At 37.0% G+C, this 2,017-nt stretch overlaps 1 protein-coding gene across 1 annotated transcript; it reads right to left on the reverse strand.

The window, feature by feature from the left end:
* Nucleotides 1–371: 371 nt before the first annotated feature.
* LOC127791017 (uncharacterized) lies at nucleotides 372–1,109 on the reverse strand. Its single transcript, XM_052320750.1, has 2 exons — nucleotides 1,059–1,109; nucleotides 372–884 (listed from the first exon to the last, which is right to left on the reverse strand). Exons 1-2 carry the CDS (start codon nucleotides 1,107–1,109, stop codon nucleotides 372–374), a joined length of 564 nt encoding a protein of 187 aa, XP_052176710.1.
* Nucleotides 1,110–2,017: the final 908 nt, after the last annotated feature.

The raw sequence follows: 2,017 nt of genomic DNA on the forward strand, positions 1-2,017 counted from the left end.
TTTTGTGAAAAATTTCTTCTACTTATCTTCTCTCTTTGATATTCTTGAATAGAAGTGATTTCGGGTGGACCGACTCGGCATCCTACACTTGGAGGATTATACGGCGGGAAATCTAACGGTGAAATAAGATTTCATCAAAGAGGTATTTTTCGTTTATGCCTTCGTTTTATTAAACCATAATTTCTGAAAAACGGGATACCTCCAAATTAAATTTTAATTTCCGCTGCGCATATGATAAGATCTATGTAACTCAACACTCGCCACCCATGGGGTTATTTCGATTAACCACCACTGTAAAATGTGAAAGAATTATAATAAAAAAATTCAACAAAACAAAACAAAAATGTTTGTATATACAAATAAAGTGAGGATTATACCTGAAACGCCCAAACAAATGCATAGAGGTTGACTTTCTTCCCAACTTGAGCATTCAACTTCCACCCGGTGGTAGCTAAACGAATGTAATGTAGTCTCTGACTATATATGTACGTTCCCCAAGGGAACGACCTAAATGATTCTAAATCCTGCACCAAGCTCCAATGGAAATCTTCTATACTTGCCCGCTCGTCATGGCCCATTAATAGCATGTTGACCATGGCAAGGTATTCCATCTTTAGCGCATCATCTTTATCTACGTCAGGCTTCGTATCAAGTAGTTCCTTTATGTCTTCTAGATTAACGACCTCTTTATCTGGGAATAAACGTGTCCGTAAGCTACCATCCTTTGCAGGCCTCGTTTGCAAGATTTCCCTGTCAATTGGGCTGAATCTAAGTCTAGTAATGAGGGTGAACTCCTGCTTCCCATATTGATATGCCACGCCGCCTAGCTCAAACCACATCTTATCGGGGCGGGCACCAGGAAATTTCACCTCCCTTAGAAGCACCTGAAGAATCGATTATGGTGCAGTAGCTTGGGAGAAGAAGGGGATCTACATGAAATGTCCTAGTGGGCCCCGAATGAAATCCCCCAACACACCATACTTCACAAGGGACTCACGAACTAGGGCAAGATTATTGATGCAACAATGAGTAGTTGCTCGCGTACTAGGAGGTGGTACCCGACTAGCATGGACATAAGTAAATGTTTGCTTTTTCTTTGGAACATCCATCTGTAAAAAAAAAAAAAACCCAAAAGTTGATAAATCAACGAGATTGACATCAGACTATTCATGCATTGAACTATTCATTAGACCGATTGGACTGATGAATACTTTAGAAATTAAATGAGAAATAAAAACAAAACAACTTCACTTAAAGGTTCGATCGGACTATTCATCAGCCCGATTAGACTCTTGATGAATAATTTTCGATCAGGGTTTAACGAGTGTCAGCAACAAATTCTAATGTTAAACCACACTTTAACAAAAACAACAACAACGCTACAAAAGTTTAAAAATTAAATGAGAAAAAAAAATTCAACAACTCAAAAAGAAAAATAAAAGAGTTTAGAAGTGAAAAAACCCAAAATATGAGTTTCAGCCACACTTTAACAACAACAACAATACAAGAGTTTAGAAGTGAAAAAAAAAAACACAAAGAAAGATAAGCCCGATCGAACTATTAATAGCCTGATCGGACTATTGTTAATGGAATAATCATTTCTATCGGACTGTCCATCAGCTTGATCGGACTATTCCGATAACTTTCAGATCCGAATGGTTTTATTCGATTCATTTCGGTATTTTGGGTTTCATCAGTTACATCCTACATTTGTCAAAAAAACTCCAACCAAAACAACTTGAAGACAAGTCCGATTGGATTACATTTCCGTATTTTACATCCACAAATGCTAAAAACTACTTCAACAAAACTGAAATCTCATCCCACATTCAAAAGAAAAAATTGTATAATTTTTTTTACAATTTTAATGCGAAATAAAAAACGGACAAGTTCGATCGGACTCTTCTTCGGACGGAGATCAAAACGACTGAAGAGTCCTGATGATCAATAGTCTGATGAATAGTACCACTTATATTTCATCTCTTTCTCCACCTTGTTAAGAAATATGTTTTCTGGG

This window comes from Diospyros lotus, chromosome 14, assembly GCF_014633365.1.
Source record: "Diospyros lotus cultivar Yz01 chromosome 14, ASM1463336v1, whole genome shotgun sequence".
Classification (NCBI taxonomy): Eukaryota; Viridiplantae; Streptophyta; class Magnoliopsida; order Ericales; family Ebenaceae; genus Diospyros; species Diospyros lotus.

What these genes read in the sequence shown, in the direction of transcription:
- LOC127791017 (XM_052320750.1), bottom strand. Translation starts at nt 1,109, where the DNA reads ATGGATGTTCCAAAGAAAAAGCAAACATTTACTTATGTCCATGCTAGT. An exon ending in CTTATGTCCATGCTAGTCGG is followed by an intron (nt 885 to 1,058) that starts GTACCACCTCCT and finishes TCGATTCTTCAG; the next exon opens with GTGCTTCTAAGGGAGGTGAA.